General features: G+C 34.1%; 1 protein-coding gene across 4 annotated transcripts in view; it reads left to right on the forward strand.

The window, feature by feature from the left end:
- The window catches only part of LOC115451281 (echinoderm microtubule-associated protein-like 2), an 87,701-nt gene that overhangs the window by 33,542 nt on the left and 35,642 nt on the right, over window positions 1–18,517 (forward strand). The window contains exon 1 of one of the 4 annotated variants that reach the window (XM_037437391.1): window positions 7,030–7,081. The exons of the other annotated variants lie outside the window; for them this stretch is intronic. Within the exon in view, the coding sequence (XP_037293288.1) occupies window positions 7,045–7,081 (37 nt within the window). The 5' untranslated portion in view covers window positions 7,030–7,044. Of the gene's footprint in view, window positions 1–7,029; window positions 7,082–18,517 lie in introns of those variants that run through there. 4 annotated transcript variants of the gene reach the window in all.

Below are 18,517 nucleotides of genomic sequence, written 5' to 3' on the forward strand. Positions count from 1 at the left end.
CCAAATTTCCAAACTAAAAAAACTTAACAGTTGGCAACCCTAAATAGCTCGCCAAGTTAATGTTATAAAACATGGTATTTAGGTGTGTTCGCTATTTATAACGCGAGGGCAAGGACAGACAAATAAGGTCAACCACTATATCTATATGCTGTGGGAAAATGGTGTTTAAGGGAACATTTTTGTGGTCATTTCAGCCCTAATGAGGTTAGTTTTTTTTTGGAATTAAGATGATTGTACTTTCCTAAAATCTACTAAAATATGAACGAAGTAGAATTTCTAAAGCCTACCCCGTTAGGGTTATAAAAAAACTACATAATTAAATTGTCAGTCCTATATCTGGTGTTAAGCACTTAGCCAAGTTTAGACTAGCAAGTTCTTGCAGCAATATACTGCGGCAATATTTCACTTATTCTATACATATACAACACGTCATAGGACCTGGAAAATGTGAAATTTTTAGTAGCCAGCTTACCTTGTATGTTTACACGGTAAACATCACTTACGGAGATGAATCTGCAAGTTTTCTTATTAATCTAAGCCTCGCTTTACAACTAACAAATAATATCAATTCTTTCAATATCATACTACAATACACACATGCAGTAGTCTTATTATAATGCAAATGCAGCTAATAGTTGTCAAACTGGTAGTAGCGCACACATGAATGATATTGATCTTATAGTCGTTTTGCGGTCAAAAATACCTGGTTGATGATGTCATCTTAAGTAGAAATATGATATTCTTGGAAGGTTGAACTTAGAAATATGATTGAAGTTTGCTTGGAATTCTATTAGTGTTAGGTGTTTTAAATTTACAAATGTAAATTGGTAGTCCTTATTGACTGCTTCAATTGCGTAGTTGTATTACGGTACGACTGCAATACTGAGATCTCGGTTATGGTCCCCGGTTTGGGCAGTGATATTGGGTTTGCCTACTCAGTATCAGCCCGGGGTCTAGAATTTGTGCCAGGTATGGCGATAAGATCACCTCCTATCACATCTAGTGCATCTGTTGCGCCTCTGCATTCCCTGAGGATTTCAAAATTTGTGAATGTGTGTGTGTATGCATTTTATTGACAAAAATATATACAGACTATTTGAACTGAATTATGCTTGTTTTACGTCCTAAAAAGGTCCTAGGTTATACTTTATCAAGACTAAAATGACAATAAATCCACATTCTCAAAAAATACTGTTTTCCAGATTTAATAGAAATGGAAGTATCCATGTTTGAATAAAATGTTTTCTAGATTTGTTAGAAGGCTCCATGTTTAAATGATAATGAATTCAGCGGCGCTTACGTAACGGTTGTCATCAGATACTGTGATTGTAATTATTACTGCCGACCCTGGCACCGCGGCCATGTTTGAAATATGGCCGCCTACAAAGCGCGTGCGCACGCCAATAGATATGATGACCCTTTCATGGGACGAATTATAGATAACCAATCGTTTTTGAATCATCAATGATAAGACCTAACACAAACGTAATTTAAATGCCTCGCTATTTCGTATGAACTCTCTATCAGAATTATTATAATTCATCAGAAAGTTTTCATCGTTTCTATAATTGTTGAAGTATCACATGCTACTGCTTGCTGAAAAACTGAAGTTCATTTAAGGCCTGAGAATAAGTTACTTTATATTGAGAATAAGAGTGCTGTGGACATTGAAAGTGATAACACATACATACTATCATGATTATTGAATATACTGAGATTTTTTTAAAATAAATGTTCACCGTTGCATCTATTTAACAGTCCTGATTGAGAACACAAATAATTAATAAAACATCTATCAGTAATTAACTTTGGAATAGTCCAACACAAACAAGTACATATAAGGGAAATATAAACTTCACTACAATTGTTAATTATCTCCTTTACACGTGCCCTCTGAGATCTTAAGAGAACAACTAAATATAGAATATACAGTACGGTTCATTGTCATTTAAACGTAGGCTGAAGATAATTGTTGGATTTTTATAATGAAAGGTCATGTTTTCGCCAAAATATAAAAATGTTACTTGTAATTAACTTTTATCATCAGAGTAGTGAGCCAAACTGAACGTGGTTGACAGTTTAGTCTCAAGGTTAGGGAGTCCAGCAAACCAACCTTCTTACTGGAATGTGAATCCTTAAATAGGACTGTATCCCTAGGAAAAAAGGCTTATAATACCCAGCAAGTGCACGCTAAGACTAATGACATCATAGGTGGAATACTGAACCTCAAGTTCAATGTCATAATTGTTATCATCAAACCGATATAGCAACGCAATTGTACCTAATATATTTGTTATATTTAAAGTAAAACCAAATCCAATAATTGAACAAATATTCTTGTCTTTATGTCAGTCAGAAAAGGTAATATGGAGTAATAGATTTAAAAAACGGAAAAATAACTAATGTTATTTCTTCAAGTCTATTATTTTATCAATCATCCCCATGTTATTTACGAATGGTGGTGATCTCCTACCCCTACCTCTAGCAAAATGTCTTGCTTCCTCACAACTTCATTCAAGAAGCACTAGGGAGAGTCCGACATTAGAGAGAAGCTATAGACGTAATACAGGAACATATAAAAAAGTTTTCGACATTAAAGATTAAAATGCAATCAACCGAGCGATAAGGTCACATCATCACCATGTATTGAATAATGATGTCAATATTACATCACATGACCTTGACAGATGTGATTGGTTTTACTCGAATATACGTGTAGTGGAATTTTAACATTATTCATATGTAGGTATTATGATAAGTTCAAAGGCCGCCCTCTGATATTTTTTGGAACGATAAATTTTCCTGTAATAATAGATCAACAAAATATTATACCAGGAGGTGGTCATTCTGATATAATGGAAAGCATGGTAGCATAGTATTTGCACCCAATGTAGTTTTTACGCTACGCTCCATATGAATTCCTACGAAAGGCAACTTATCACATAATTATAAGAGATCATGAACATCTTTGAGTCTTTAATCGATAAACTCCGATTTAGACTTTCGTAATATTCACTGGTACGACTCACCTTACCTGGTATTATAATACGCCCCCTAATTAAAGCGATGTTGCCAGAACTCATATATGCATAGAAGTGCATTATTACTACCGATATGTTCGATATATTGGATTATTATTACTATATATCTTTCTTTCTCCCTTCTGATATAGAATTATCACAGAATCGTATTATAAATTGGAATAGGAGAGAGGGAGGGGAAGGGTAGGGGGGGTGGTTACTATTTTCGTTAAAATTGTTGTGCACATCTGCCACAAATGTACGCACTAGTCTCAGATTTTATTGTTAGGTTAATTTGTGTTTGCATTGTTGGTGTGCCTAAATAAATAAATAAATATCTGCGCCATCTATAGAACATGCAGATAGGTTGATCGATAAAATTTCGTTCCACAATGCTATAGACAAGCCTATACAAGAAGTAAAACTAAGCAAAATCCCAAAACGTCTAAAAACAATTCTTCCCACGGCACGAACCGATATCCAGACATTAAGGATGCGACGCGACACTTAGCTGCAGTTATCCAATTTAAAGAATTGGAGCGGTGTCAAATACACTTGGACTCTGGATCCTTTGCCAATACTGAGCTCCGATCGTTGTAGAGCATTTTGTAAACATTTAATAACGTAATCTTATCGTAAGAAGCGTTTTTTATTCAGTGGTTAACTTCATCTGTGTTACATGTGACTTGAAATTTATTTGGCGTAAAATAAAACAGTGATATGGTAAAAGCATTGTAGAGAAACTGATATGATTACTAGTAAAAATCATGTGGAAACCCGCACAAAGTAATGCTATCCGGGAATAAATGTATGGCCTCTCTATCATATATGCTAAAACCAAAATGGAAACTAAGGAGGTAATTGGGGCTAGCATTACGGACATACAAAAGTTTATTTCTTAAACTATTCAGACACTAACTACGAGAGATTTAAAACTATAAATATTTAGTAAGATTAATTTTACTAACTAGCTCCATTAGGAAGAAAGTTATAAAATATTCACTACCCACTCGTAAGTCTTGACAGACTTAAATAGGAATCGTTCTCTGCAGTTCAGAATTGAAAACGCAATCTGGAATAGCAGCTGCGATCGATGGGAGCCACCCTAATCGTAGTTTTAACTGCATTGAATATTAAACTAGGAGGAGGATCTCGCTGCTCCTTTACAGCGATAATAAGCTTTTAAGCGATAGTACTTGCATAACAATATAGCACAGTACGTACTTTAATGAAAAATAATTTGTGTAGTATATTTTGATTCAATTTTGGCATATCCCCTTCAAGACACTATGAGCTCATTCTGCGAAGATCGGACCACCAACTGCTAAAATATTTTAAAAAAGTTGTATAATTGTAAAATGTAGGTAGATATTGTAACTTTGACTTTGCGGATGAACAACACCTCAGTCCCCCCCGTGACCATGAAGGCTGCAAAGTCTTCGAAACGTCGGGAGAAAACTAAAATATAAAAAACCGCGATAGAATCCGAAAAGTAGTTTAATTTGAATGTCCCCTTCCCTAGCGTTGCAATATTTCCTTCCATTGCAGTATTTCCTTAGACACGAACGTCCATATAAACTATTTGTTCAAAATCTGATCCAAAATGGCAACCAAAACGTCACTGTTATAACCTATTTATTCACTTGTACAACAAATAATTTCACTTATTTGACTAATATTTTTTATTCAAATCTAGGTTTACACTTAAACCCGAGTTTTTATATCATGAGCGACACTCCGTACACAACCACATGCTGTCAATATTGATCATACTAAAGTCATTTTGCATGGATATCAGTTCAAATCTTTTGAACACAGTGAATGTTCGAAACGCCAAATCTAGTACGGAGTACATATTATACCTATGTTTCCTTTATATTGTTACTTAATAACCGTAGCATCGTGTGTTTGGCATGGATTTTCCCGTAATTACCGGGGCTTCCCTCCCCTGCTTGTTCCCTAACCATTATATTGCTAGCTAATATTAATTGTGTGTGCATATACTTCAAGAAACATTCGTTGATTTCTTTAAGTATGAAGGTTAGAAGTAGCTTTCTTAATGACAGTTACAAACGCGTTAATATAATGTTACGCCAGTCCCCACGTTACTATAATCGTAAAGTTTTAGCGAACCACGTGACATGTTACTCCATTGAAAGTACATGTTAATTCATTAAAAATAATCAACATTACCTGACGTACACACGAGTATTTCCTTGGTTACTGTTTGTATATTAAAAACAAAATATTACCTTACTCGACAGTAATACGCAGGCGCTTCTTCATCCAAAGAAATTACCACTCTATTTGGATTCTCACAAGAATCGATTTTGAGTAAAAGCGCTGGTGGGTTCTACGCATGCGCGATCACCTTTCTCGGTTAACAAGCCAGGGTCCTGTAGATTTTTTTAGTACTGTATACTTTCTCGCTCAGTGTTAAGGTTCGAATCGACGGCGTACCATCGAACCATATTGTCTCTTGTTTAATCAGCTGTGAGCCCCCAATTGATAATTCAGTTAGTACGAAACCCACCACGGTCGCCGCTTCCATTTTCGTAGTGTTGTGTCAAAAGTATTGAACAGTGTGGTTTTGAAAAGTATTGTGTTTTGAGGTTTGATTTGGTGTATTATTGCCTGCCTGTGTTTTGGTATGTTAGAAAGTTTATCATATCAGTTCAGTTGCAACTCCTGTGGTCAAAATTTGTTCAGAATATGTACACGACATGTAAATAAATATACCTCTAGTATTCGCAAGTTAAAATTAGAGATACTAGATATGCCAGGTGACAAGTTTCAGGATGTTATTGTTTAATGAATGAATTAAAGAATGATTACTTTGTAAATTAAAAATACATTGTTGTACAAATTAGTTACAACTAACAGACTTCTTGTTGATGTTCTACTATATTCGCAAACTAGAGTGATGCATATACCCTACGAGGGTATTGGTTTAAGATATAAGAAGTCCTCACCAAATGTGGTAATAACATCTACTTGGTAATAGTCTAGCACTTTTTCCGCAACTCCAGTTACTGAGACTCAATCATGTGTTAAAGTATTGACTGACGTGTTTATAATTTAGCACGCAATTCTATTTGACTATTTATTGAATCCAAGACTTATTATCATCACATTAAGGTCCATGTATCTGAGACGTAATATACCAACATGAACTTACATATAATAAACAATTTTAAACAGCGTCATACCTGCGTAGCCTGTTAAATGCACTTTTAGTTTAGCGTAATAACGTGCGGTATAATTTTAAGAAACGAGCATAACATAAAATAAATATAACACTAGTTTGTTGTTACTCATCTAAAAAAATGGTATTATGAGCCTTATATAACGCCTTTTTAAACTTCTCCATGTTAGTGTTTAAAAGACAGTCACGAGCTATTTCATTATAATTGGCGTAAGACTGTCTTTATTCGTGATAGACTTTGAACTGATATCTACCACGCTAATCTAATGGTGGTTGATCGCTTGCCCATTTTGTACGTCAGCAGTTAATGCCTTGAGTAGATGAAATTGCGTTTGATTCCAAAAGATAGTTCCGGCAACTGTTTTAGTATCTAAACATCTAACCGTTCCGACGGAGTTCCTATACTGTAACATGGACGGCTGATCAATTCATCCAGCTCAATTCATACTCTTACTATTTACATTAACAATATATTCTCTGAAGCCATTGCAACATCGCGCTAATCCAATTAGTAGGCGGGCAGCGACGAGCTCCGAGAAGGGTTCAGTTTATAGCAGTCGTAAAATTGTGTTGGCCATGTTGCTTTATTGGTATTCGTTCAATTACGAGATTGTGGTACTAAGTGATGAGTAGGTTCCTTCGAGAATTTATGAAGCTTGTGGATTACCTAGATTTAGTGTAGTGTTTGCAAGAACTGTTTTTTTATCTGTGGGTGATTGTAACGTAGTATTTAACGTGTTTTTTCAAAAGAAAACGTGTTTAAATATTTAGAAAATAAATTTTACACTGGTTTGGTGAACTTAAGGAAAATGTCGAACAATGAGTGATTTCCAGTTAACCGTGCTCGACAAAAAAGGTACGATAGTTCATTCTACGTGATACATTACGGGATTTGAACTTGACAGGCATTTGAGCAAAGCCTTCAGCGCAGTACCTTATATGATAGCAGCTAAGCCAGAGATCAGTCGTAAATCAATAAGGCAATTACCGGTTGATTTAATGTTCTATTGTATTTCTATACAGCTTAGTAAGCGATGGGAATATTCAATATCCATTTGCTTAATGCTTACCTTGAGAACTATTTGATTAGATCCAGGTGGTTAAATAGTGAATGTTCTTGATTGATTAACTGCTTAGCGCAATGCGACTATAACTTGATAGGCGATGGGTTCGATCCCCTTAACTTGGTAAATTTATGGGATTCCCATACTTGCAAAAATTGCTGTGTTTTGTATAACAAAGACTTCGTAATTCATACCCACTTTTTTCTTAAGGGGATTAGAATTATTGACAGTTCAGTCTATGTATTATGTATTGTAGACTACTTTATAATTATCTTGATTTGAATATCCTATATTCCTCATTAGAAAATTGGTTCGTGTCATATAATTGCACCACTCACTGTCTCCAAGGCCTTCGAGTGTATTACTTCACAATTATCGTAAATATAACCTATATTTACCAAAAATAATTACTCCAGTTGCTAAAAATAATTGCCGTAAAGCATTTTCCTGACAAAATGAATGTCCCTAATGACTAGATATAGTTAATGTACAATTTGTGGCGCCGCGATTAGTCTAATTTATAGGTTCGATATTTTTGCAAAAATCGGATCATGAATATATAGTTATTAGGTGGTTTGTGCGCGTATCTTTTTTTCATTTCAAAATGTACTTTAAAGTTTATGTGTTTACGAAACATTTTGGATTTTTAGACCTTTATGTTTTAAATATGTGCACTACTTGTTGGCTGCTAATGTCTTATCAGAAAACCAAAGCGCAGTGGAAACTCAACTTTTGTCTCTATTGAGGTTATTGTCTCCCTTATATGAAAGCTGGGGCCAAAATTACTGTTCTTCTACGCAACCCTGTATTTATAATATTCTTTCCTGTGGTTATTACATTAGCTATTTAATTTATATTATGTTATATTGTTATATTATAGTTTATTGTTACAATGTTATTTTCCCAAATAAAAAAAAAATATATTCATAGGCAGTGGACATTACTTAACTTCAGTATAGCCAGCTTGCTCATTACCTGATCAGTGTTTAGAAGGGCTTTTGTTATTTCTCAAAGGTCTATTACACAATTAAGATTAATATAGCGACTCTTAAAATGTATTAAGTCCCTTCACTCCAACTTATACACGATTAAACCGCCAAAACTCCATATTCGCGATCATAAATTAGAAAGTATGTCCATGTATCATTGATATTTGATCGCATACTGTTTCATAACAACTGTGTATGTCTTTAAAAAAACATAGAACATAAATGGTGTCATGTTAACGAAATAGAAAAACAATGGATTGCGCAGGTCAAAGTTGTGTGATTAACCTTTATTCGCATGACCTGTGTGATTATTGAAATCTATGGTCCGGTGTAGAATTGAAAAAGATATAAATGAAAGTGCATGTCGTGAAGCTCGGTCTGTTTGAATAATCTAGTCCTTTCAATCAGTATTTTTTTCTGTTCCTGTATTCTGCCTTTGTCCGAAATCCTAATTGTTGTTTGCAGAGTAATTATCTTCAATCCATCAATCTATTCCAATTCACCGTCATCGCATCATTTCTTTTATACTTTTCTATCTATTTTATACTTTTCATAACCCTTAATTTGGCTACAATACAGCATTTGTAAGAAACTACTCCTATTCGCCATAATGAAGAAACAAACCGAGTTGTAAACACAAAGCTAACAATTCCATATCCAATTTTCGCACCTCATTTGCGAAATTCCGTCGTGTCAACAAACGGCCAGACGATTACGATATAGCACCAATGTAATACTAAAGCGGTCTTATGAAATTATCCTAACTTGTTCTTTAAGTGTCTGAAGTAAGACTGGTTGACAGAGATTCGCAACATTCAATTCCATGCATATTTACTTCATCTAATTAATTTCGTGATCCAAAAATCAAAGATCGTATTGTACCAGTTCAATTTGGTAAGATTGAATGAAATCATCGCTTCTTTACCATAAGGATTAGGAGTAGTGCCGACTTCTACAAGGAATTTTGAGTTTCTGGCAATCTTGACTGAACTAATCTGGCAAATTAAGTAGCCTTCGCTTATTGTGCATGAGATAAAGTAACACGTAGCCAAGTTAGCCTATTGATGCTGCAGAAAAGAGGATGGAAATTAGGCTTTCTATAACTTTAAAATACATCGGTATTTTATATTCTGAATAAAGTTTCTAATAGAAAACCAATGGGAATTGTTGTCAATTGCTGTTTACAGCTAGTAAATACGCGAATAATGATCTACGGCATTTACTTAAGGTGGTAGCTCAAGGTCCATTTTCATACATTTTGTTTCGGCTTTAATCTGGGTAACTAAACAAGTATTGGCAAGTAAAGAATTTAAATTCACGTCTAGTTAGTGATAAGTTCTCGCAGTTGAAGAAAACAAAATAATTAATAATCATGGATATTTCTGCCTTTAAAATTTCGTCATATTAAATTTTAAAGGCCGAAATATCCATGATTATTAATTATTTTTACGTTTTTCTTCAACTGCGAGAACTAATCACTAACTAGACGTGAATTTAAATTCTTTACTTGCCAATACTTGTTTAGTTACCCAGATTAAAGCCGAAACAAAATGTATGAAAATGGACCTTGAGCTACCACCTTCTCTAGATTGATTTGATATAACTTTAATCCAGATGTTATATTGGGAGGTTTTTGAATAATATTTATTTTTTCGCCTAATTTATCGAGGGATTACTTGCTTTAGGTTTCATATCTAAATCTTGGATGTAACACAAAGTTAGACAAAGAAAATATGGATTTTTCATTTACACAAGTTACTCGGGATTCCCATCTGGGATTTTTAAAACCAACGTCATTTGGTCCAAAATAAGCTCGAAGAATCATAAGCGCACATTTACTCCTAACTTCAGTTTATGGCGTAGCTTATATTTATATTATGCAAATATAAATCTATTTCAGGTGCCTTGTTAATCATGTAAACTCGTTTAAGTTAAGTTTGCATAGTTTATTCAACGGGCACGTCCGTAAACATTTACATCAAATATTGTATAATGTGACTTGATTTGCCATGACATCACTACACGAGACGACTGATTTATTTAATGCACTAGACTCTAGAGAATAGAGATAGTACGATAACTTTATGAATATCGGAATATTTATAATCAACTTTAAAAAGTTTTGTTCTGAAAACTCACTTGACGTGCAATCCCTACATTAGATATGTTTTAGTAAGCTAAGCCCTGGGTATGTAAAATTATTTAAAATAGTAGCGTCCCGGTTTTTTTAATATTAATATAGAGGGAACATGTCACTTCGACATTTCGTTCTTAAGATGTAATTAGATGCAAGCTTGGTTTCGGAACTAAAATCTTTTACAAAGCCTTTACAATGTATTTTGACTGTTGCCATAGCTCAAACAGAGGCGACCTTTCGGGGAGGTAAATGGGACAACGGTCCTGGTCCAAACTGTTAAAACCGAGACACTTTTTGCTCCGCCCGTGGCCTTGCGTTTGTTTTTTTTTTTTTTACTTCGCCTGGAACATTCGTTTGGGGCCGTCACTGAGCTTAGATGCTTCTCACATAATCTGCTGTTTCAAATTGTGTGAATTTTCTCACAAAATACTCTTATAACAGATTTAGAATATTTTTGCCATAAAGCTTGCCGCGTCCGCCATCTCTAGTAAATTATCATTTATCACACACGTCCGCTAATATCTGTCGAGTAGTTTTCCTTGTTTACTAACGATGCCTGCATCATTATGACTTGTGATCTTGACTTTGATTGAAATTGCTTGATCGTCCTGTATATAAATTACTCATAAATATATTTGTATTATATCTTTCCCGGATTTTCGATCTTTTATGTCCATCCTGTAGTTAGTCTCCCCGTCCTCTAGCTGTATTTGAAGAGCGAAATGGTTCTTAAAAAACATAATAATAATTTGCCCCTTCAAATGCATTCTATAGATGTAAAAACAAAAAGTCAAAAAACATTTGTATAAAAAGTATAATAACTTAAGTTCTTGATTTTATTTGCTGCCTGGGATATCTACTAATTTAGAATTCTGTAGCTGTTATTTAGTTTTTAAAACTAATTATAAGTACCAAAAACCAGTTTTGTTTGTATCTTCTTATGAACTCGTATATTTATTAAGCCCAAAAATGCAACCCATTATTTGAGTATCTTTGCCATTATTATTATTTCAAAGTGACTACAATCACGCAAGCTGTAAAAGTCTGCAGTTGAAATGTTCGTCCATAAATTACAAACTACAGGCCCAATACTGGAAATGAAAAATGCTTTCAAAATCCCAACAATAGCCTCTGTGGAGCTCGGATTTTCGATGTTCGTATATTTAAACTTGTCGCTCCGAAGAATATCTGGGTTAACGTTCATACCGTTCATTTATATGGCCAGCTAAAATATCTTAATATAATACGATGAGATTTTAAAATTGAAATAGCTGGTAGACTATATTAACCCTTCAAATTGGCCACTTTATTAATATTGCTCGCGTATTCCAGTTATAGTTTTAAATACTTAATGTAATGACCCAAAAAGCGATTTATTATATGTATAGATTGTCTATTATATTCTAGCCATTGTGGGATCTGCTATGTGTCGCTAAGCACCACTAAGCACATATATATTTAATGACAGATTCACAAAATAGTAGTTTGTAATTCCAAAATTTGAGTAATAATGCCACTGTTTGTGAATACTCAGTGGGCTTAACATTCAGAGTGTAACTTAATCGTCGATGTTAAAAAAAAAAGTATGTTTTATAGGTATATTTCTTACAAACAAATTTACTGCATATGGACATATCAAATGAACTTGTTGATAGCAAATAAACACTACCCCAAATAAAATGCAACCTTATGGTATACCAGAATGTAAGATCAAAGAGGAGGCAGAAATAAAAACTCTTCTACTTCCGTATTGGGGTTTTGATCAATGCATAAAATATTCGCTGTATTGATCGTCTCTACTTCGCCTTTTCTACTTTCCTCAAATTCTTTTATTATTTTTTTCTACATCTTTTAGCTTTATAAATTCATTGTTGAATGGCTTCATTGTATAGCTCTTTATGATTGAACATTATTAAATATAGTTAACATCACATTGAACATTCGCATCCAATGAGGCTCGTCGAAACAATAAATCTAATTAAATTCATTCATATTTAGATTCGAGGTTAATAGGTGTACTGAAGACTACACCTCACGTCTAAATAACCTTAAATAATTATTGTTATTCACGACAGCTCGAATCGCAGCCATGATGGCGTCAGCCGGATCTAGTAATATAAGTTTTACTGACGATGGAGCTACTTGAGATGATTTTTGATAATATAGACCACGATAAGGTCAGATTTCTGATCGCGATAATCTTCCTCCAAATATTTTATCTCGGTTTCCCTGGCAGCAGGGTAAGAGAAATATTATCTTAATAATAGTTTTGTTTATTTATTATTTCCTTGTACCTTATTCTACAGTTTTTGTTTGTCCTACATCATTTATGTATTCTGTTTTGCTATTTTCAAGTATATTTTGCGTACGTATTAATTTTTATATAATTAAATTTAGATTGATTAATTGTAATCATAATTGTATGAAATTAACCTTCTATCTCTATGGCTGATCACTGAGGGCGATTGAAGTTTTTGCTTCGTGACAAAATCTACGATGTATTTTTAACACACAGGTATCTATATATTCAACTGTCGCATTTACCCCTTCATCTGAATATCTATTGTAAATGTCTGCAAGATAGATTTGTATTTGAATTGACACGACTTTCTTTGTGGGTAGGCTGTCTTTAAACCCATCGTGACTGCTTTTGCTATGCTTATTAGTGCATTAGTCTAGTCTTTCCACAAAAGGATTGTACCGATTTGCAAAGATGTAGTGTCATTACTCTGTAGGGCTATGGGCTCAGAATATCAATCGTGTTGGTAGGTTACCGTAAAATTCTTAAGCTACAAAATATTATTTTTATACAGCACATCTTTTAATATATATTTTTTTATTACTTCTTTGAATAAGGTTCTTAATTTTTTAGGGAATAAAATGATATTCCCCATATGGCAATAATATTAGTAGATTTATATTTTATCCCTATCTCATTACATCAAAATGGCGCCAAAATCTGGAATGTTAAGTTTTTCTTTATTCAAGAATCACATGTACGCTTCACCCTTCGACTAAGACATCTAAATAACACTATACGTCATTCAATAAAATGTCTTGCAATTGGCAGTTTGGAAAATCCCGCATAAAATACATTTCCATGCTGCGCACGCGCAGATGACTTGGTTGCCATAGACGTGTTACCGGACGTCATATCCTTTGTACCTATCAGATCCGCAGTAGATACTTCACTTGGGAAAGGATGTGTAGGAGTATTTAATATTTATACCTGTGCTGCTTAGATGTATGGTAATAATATTTTCGATAATTGCGAAATGTGTAGATCACGGCATATATAAAACCGTTTTACTATCACCTTGTTGAGACAGAGTATTATGGAAGGACGGTGCCATGCTGTATTTTACAGTCAGAAATTTTAAGTATAGTTGTTACTGTTTATGACCTGTCACGGCGTTTACCATCAATCGAAATGTTTTAATAAATGAACGTCTTAAAATTTAGATTTCTTTTTTATTCCATTATCGCAACATTGCAATTTTTATGGATACATCAGTAGTGGTAGCGTTTGTGGGTTGTAAATCGTGAGCTTCGAGGTTCGATTTCCAAGAAGGTCAATTTAAGTCGTGTGAGTGTTCTTTTCAAAACATGAAAATAACGGAGTAATAACTTTATCAACGTTAATGTAGCGAATCAAGCATTAAAAATTACAGCTACCATTTTAAAGTTAGATACCCACATACTGTAACTTATTTCTCCCACAATTCTCCATCAATGATAGATCCCATGTAATAAAAAGCAAGTCCATTGCCTTAAGCGGCAGAAGAAAAACCCAATAGCATAAGGATGAAGGCTTGAGCCTATAATGAACATTCTCAACCATCCATCACGCATAATAAAGCCCCGATGTCAGATACTTACACAATCTTCCGCCAGTGTGGCTCCTGCCAAACTGGCATCTGAGTCTAGACTCGACGGCGCCCGTGGGTAATCGAGCGGAACTTTACTTCCTGCAGCGAACATTATGGCACGAATGTTAGACATGATTTGGTTGGTTATTAGCTAATAGTATTTGTCTTATTGTTATGGTAGTTATTATTTGGCTGGTCGTAAATGTATTTGCTGAATTAAAGTATGAGTTGTCGATATTCGTAATAATGTGTACGTTAAATTGAATATGTTGGCTGTTTTAATCCCTAACCTCTAAAGGATGGTTAGAGAAGTGCACACCTTATTTGTTTCCCGTGACACGACAACTAACGCAATTAAAAACCTTTATCGATTTCACTGCTATGTGCCCAGCTATATTTCTCTACAATAGCTATAGTTATTCGTGGAAAAAATTACAATTACGTCCATTTAAGTACTAGTCCCAAATCACACCATTACACGTTCGTTATATTCTTTTAAACTTACTACAATCTTGTTCCATTTTATATATATTCGATGTTATCTTAAAATATTCTACACCATTAATAAAAGATCTTGAATAACAATATCGTATCTTTTAAATATTTCATGTGCTGTATGGGCTCATGTTTTAGTTACAAACAAGTATACATAAATGATATGTAACAACCAATAAATTTACTGTAATTTATTGTTGTAGTAATATTCTATGTGACATCCCTCTCAGTTATATTTCTTATATAACTCTTGAGTACCGGAGATGAGCACAGCGCACGATTATGGGAAGTGCTAGCCTGGAAACACCATTAGAAACTTTAAAATACAAACTGCGTAACATTGCGTTTATCATCCTAAGTCATTAGATGTTTTGTTTCGTCATACTCAGTTATATCAGACTTCAATTCTATTTATAGTTTGTTTTAAGAAAATGCTGTAAATCGTTTTATTGTTCAGAAAGATACGATCTTTTATTAGACTGCACCAGTTTTATTACTTCCAAGTTTTCAATACGAATGTTTATTTTTGCCTGTAAAGAAAACTTGCATATTGGAAACTGAAGTTTGTTCTTTCGTCTTATCTTTCGCATTCGGTATCATACTTTCTTTTCAAACACAAAGTTTTCAAAGTCTTTCCTTACAACATTGCCTATGCATCAAACATATTTCTGATTTTGTACTTTCATTGTTAGCGTTTTTTGCCTTTTAACTTACGGGCCGTTACATTTGTCTACATAACATAGGTTTACTTAAGGTTAAGGTGACGTCTAAATTTAGTTTTATTTGGTAAATAAAGCACTGGACTTTATCACCAAAGATGAATTTAGGTATATAACTGCGTCTACACTTTATATAGCACCAAAATCTCGTAAATACGCACTCCTTCTCTTCAATTCCTATAAAAATATTTTATTTATGAGACTATTTTCTAGAACCTTTTTAAAATTCAACATCGTGACAATACTCAAGCTCCTTTTCTATTCAGTAAAATGACCTTCAGCTTCTTGTTACGTTTGTACACTCAGCTGTTCCTCGTGTATTGTTTGTTGCATCATTATCTTTTACTACTTTGTTTTCAATGATTATGGAATTTGAATACTCGTAAGATACATCCACCTATGATAGGCATAAGGTTTCATTTTGGAAATTTGAAATATTTGTTAGTTACTTAAAGTCTGTGAATATTTGATTACTATACTCATGAATAATGATTATAATTTATTATTCTCTCAATATAGTTTTTTCAGTACTTAAAGTAATTTTGAAAAAGATTTATTCATAAAACTATGTTAGTGACGCATTATTAATTAAAAAAATCAGTAAGTTAATAGCGGTTTATGGTGCACCTATTTCATATCCTACCATATGAATCTCAACTCTTTAGCCAAATTATAGAAATCTAGATCAGGATAGCACCGTTGACTTTGACCCAAAAACTAGTAATTAACAGACGCTATCGAACAAACGGTCCTTTTCCATTCTCATATAAATTCCCACGAGTTTTAACTTTCTTACGTGGGATTGTTCTCACCTTAGTATTGTATTTTTGCCTCTCTCTGATGCGAGATAAACTGCTGTTTCCTCGCTTCGTGATTTACTAATCTCTGTTGTGTAAGATGTTATTGGAGCATTGAACTTACCGACCGTCGCCGGGTTGCCAAATCTCGTTTTTATGTGAATACTGTGTGTAGTTTCAAGGACTTTGTTATGTGTAGCCTTGTTCAGCTCTTCAGGGTTCATTTATATTTTTATTTCTCATATTGTGGTGGTCGCTTCTTTTAGAACTGAGACATGTTATTTATCAACCATGTTAGCACTTCCCATATAACCTATTACGCCAATATAATATGTTGTTGCGGCTCACAGAGGCTTTTCATTTAAAAAAATTAAAACTCCTAAAAGATGAACTTCAACTTGCGCGTTACCTTATGAATTTAATTGGTACTGCCGCGTGATTTACGCCACATACATTTCGGTAATGACAAACGGTAATGGCCGGTTGAACGCAAACTTAAATGGCAGACTGACGTAAATGAGAAAATTACCCATAATTGACTTAATTGGAAGCAAAATATTTGGAGACAATCGAAATAAACGGCTCGGTCATTTTCGTTAAAATTACATCCATTTTGGATGAGGTTTTTGTTAGTTTATTTCTTCGTATTTAAACGTTTAAAGCAAAATTAAATGTTGTAGTAATTTTTCTCTGTAATCTGATGTATGCTAGTGCAACAGTCTTTAATTTTCATTAACGTTATGGTACCTTAGCTAAAGCTTTGACTATTTGTGCCACGAAGTAACAGTGCTAGCATAATTGTTTACAGGTTCGAATGCCATTAGTATAAATACTAGATAGTGTATAACTTATCTTCTAAGGTCTCAGGGTCATGAGTTTAGTACAATGTCATGCAATAAATAAAATAATTAAGAAAATTCTAGTTGGTATGGGTACTGTTAGAGCCATTCATGTTTACGCCCATGCCTTCCACATCAGTTAAAAAAAACATCGAATATTCGTTATTGTACTCAACATTACTGACAGGTTTGACCTAAATAAAAGTAATTAGGACAAAAGCTGCATAATCAACGCGTTCCGATGAAGTCCAATGGTGCCGTCGAACGGTACCGACAGGTGCATCTTGATGACCCTCTTCCAAACATGTTTCTAACATCAACCGATAATCAATTAAACTCAATTCTATCTGAAACTGTTTATGATCATTTCATTGATGGACAATTTATCCACGCTAACGTTAATCTTAAAATATATTTGTTGTGATGTGTAGTTCGTTTAATACAAGAATCAGAGTGTACGTATTTCTTGTCTTGTTTACTTACTTACAACTTACAATAGGTGGTAGGTCTCTCATATGTGAGAGAGAGAGACCACTCGGGTACGTACCTCCGCAATATCTATTTCTGCCGCCAAGTAGTAGTGTGTAGTCACTGCTGCGTTCCGGTTTGAAGAACATTGTAACCAGCGTAACTTCTGGACATAATAAGACTTAACATCTCATGTCTCAGGATTGTGAGCGCAGTGGAATACCAAACAATACTTGTACTGTAATTTAAGATGTTGGATGGTGTTTGTGCTGTTTATGGGCGGTCGTATCATTTACCATCAGTTGAACGGCAAGCTCCTCTCGTCATTCAAAGCAATAAAAAAATATCTACACGAGTCTAACAACAAACGTTTGCGGCAATAACCTTGACTCTTAACCGTTTGATGATTCTAAAACTACATTACGAACATCGTCGATTAGATTTTATTGGCTATATACTTTTATTTCTTTGATGGATTTCCGTGGGTTCTTGTCAGATAACTAAAGTGTTTACATTTTTTGTTGCATTTTTTGCTCGATGAGTTGAGTCTTTCGCGTTCCATTAACCTGTAGACCAAACTGCGGATTTCTTTCGTATTAGGCATAACTTAAACTATACCGTGTCTGGAATATTACAATTGTATACTACACTCGATACAAAATCTTCAATTTGGTTTTGTTAAGTGACAAAACTAAAAGCAATTAGTTAAAACTTTGGTTAATATAATTATTGTTGTGATAAAAAATATTTTCCTTTTATACTAAATCATTATTGATATGCTAGCGGTAGATTAAATTTTATATCCGCCTGGAATACGGCCACCGTACACAAATTGTTAAAACCCACCAAAGTGGCCCACGTATGTCGAGTTCCAGGATCAGCCTGTGTAAATCCGGTTCCAACAGGCCGGCAGAA

The sequence above is a fragment of the Manduca sexta genome, chromosome 11 (assembly GCF_014839805.1).
Source record: "Manduca sexta isolate Smith_Timp_Sample1 chromosome 11, JHU_Msex_v1.0, whole genome shotgun sequence".
NCBI classification, from domain to species: Eukaryota; Metazoa; Arthropoda; class Insecta; order Lepidoptera; family Sphingidae; genus Manduca; species Manduca sexta.